General features: G+C 46.3%; 1 protein-coding gene across 1 annotated transcript in view; it reads right to left on the bottom strand.

Annotated features, from left to right (window-relative positions):
* Nucleotides 1–1,184, bottom strand: part of LOC101860181 — a 9,376-nt gene extending 8,192 nt beyond the window's left edge. The window contains exon 1 of the mRNA XM_035970831.1: nt 169–1,184. Within this exon, the coding sequence (XP_035826724.1) occupies nt 169–424 (256 nt within the window). The 5' untranslated portion in view covers nt 425–1,184. The remainder of the gene's footprint in view (nt 1–168) is intronic.
* Nucleotides 1,185–1,840: the final 656 nt, after the last annotated feature.

The raw sequence follows: 1,840 nt of genomic DNA, 5'->3' as shown, positions 1-1,840 counted from the left end.
GGAGGAGGAGGCGATGGCGGAGGAAGAGTAGTATAAATTTAAAAAAGAGGAGGAGAAGCAGGAGGATGTGGTGGAAGATGAGGAAGAGGAGACGAGGGGGGAAAGGGGAGAGAAAGGAACAAGAGAGGACGAGGGGCGAGAAGACGATTAAAAGTGATATTCTATTACCTCTTTCTAATCCAAGGGCAATTATCTTCTTTGCTTTTGACTTTTCTCTCCTGAAGCTGGCGAGCAGACTTTCCATCTTCCTCTTCGCTTCGTCCACATGGCAGTTCATAGTCACTGAAATGGCCTCCCAGCAATCATTTTTCCTACTTTTGCTGTAGTACAAATCATTTCGTGTATCCCACAGTTCGGTATAGTTTTCATACTCCTCCAATAAACGAAAGCATCTGTCTTTATCCCAATCCGCGCTAACGTTCATGTTGAGGATAGCGAACCAGAACGAACACGAAAGAACGTGGGATTCGCTGAAGAGCAGTGCATGTACAGGTTACGGTGGCGATCTCTGCTCTTGAGCAACGAGTTCAGACGACAGTTTTTCACGACAAACAACTTGAAGTTTGAAGGGCTGATAATATGTGATAAATCACAGCTGTAGAAATAAACGGAACAGGCAGGCAGTTTAGCTAATGTAGTTTCAATACTGAGAAATCTAACGCGTTGCTACACGCACACACACACTGTACTTCTAGTAGGCCTACTTTGTCGAACAACCCAAACGTTGGTCCCAAATGGTTGGATCAATAGGCCTTCTAAGAGAAGCAAAGCTTGTACAGTAACAACACGAATAGACCTAGGCTACCCCGAGCGACGCAAGCACGCTCAGTGTGTTCGGCTCGCCGTGACGGAAGCAGCACGTCGGCCGACCTAAATTTGGCTCCGCGCGGCTGCGCGGTGGTCGATCACATTCGGTTTGTGCCCGAGCGAAGGCCTGAAGATTCACAACACGATCACAAAGGCTTAGAGATCCTAGAGCTACACCAGAGAGGGGTTAAGAACGTATAGGTTTACAGTAATACTGTAAACTCTCTGATCTACCCCTCACGTTGTGCGTGCGGTTCATTCAGCATCATTCGCGCTGCGTAGGCTGACTGTGGACTGTTGTGAGCCTATGTTAGTTATACTTTCCGTTATCATGTATGACATGTTATCCTAGGTCTGGGTCACATTCACCGCTCGGCGAGCTGTGTTGTTGTTCGTTCCCTCGTCCAACGCTCAGCCGGATTTTGTTGGCGTGGCCTTAGGCCTACTAAATTATGAATAGTGTTATTAGTTATTACAGTAAATTACAGTTCTTGACGCCACCCACCATCGACACAATTTAGACGCGAGCTGCATCGGCCCCGGGTTGAAAAGGGCATTTTGCTTCTCAACGGTGAATGCGTTAATGTGTTTGTGTGTATGTGTGTTCGTGTTTGTGTGTTTTGCTCTTTCCTTGCATACGATTAATCTTGTGTCGTCGTGCTTCCTTTTATTCAAACAAACAAACAAACAATTTTTTAATCATTTGCTTTTCTGTGGGTTCAACTCCTTGCAAGATAGGCCTACACAATGCACGTATGAATGTTTTCACGTCATTTCAAAGGCCAACGTTCTTGTCTGGTGAGCATCCGAAAGAGAAAGGAAATTTACCCCCTCCCCCCCCAAACCAAAGATTCTCTCCAACCAAAATGCTTCAATTGCCCTATCTCGCGTTCGGGCAAGACTTGGGCCCGACCTTATTTAATGTTTTAGCGCGTGACGGCCCGTGATACAAGTGTAAACAAACGTTCCAGCACTCTTGAGTTGAATACAGACAGAGAGAGATAGAGACAGAAAGAAAGAGAGGGGGAGAGAG

The sequence above is a fragment of the Aplysia californica genome, unplaced genomic scaffold (genome assembly GCF_000002075.1).
Source record: "Aplysia californica isolate F4 #8 unplaced genomic scaffold, AplCal3.0 scaffold00326, whole genome shotgun sequence".
Lineage (NCBI taxonomy): Eukaryota > Metazoa > Mollusca > Gastropoda > Aplysiida > Aplysiidae > Aplysia > Aplysia californica.
Note: the sequence above shows the minus strand (reverse complement) of the source record. Positions and strands in the feature narration are given on the sequence as shown.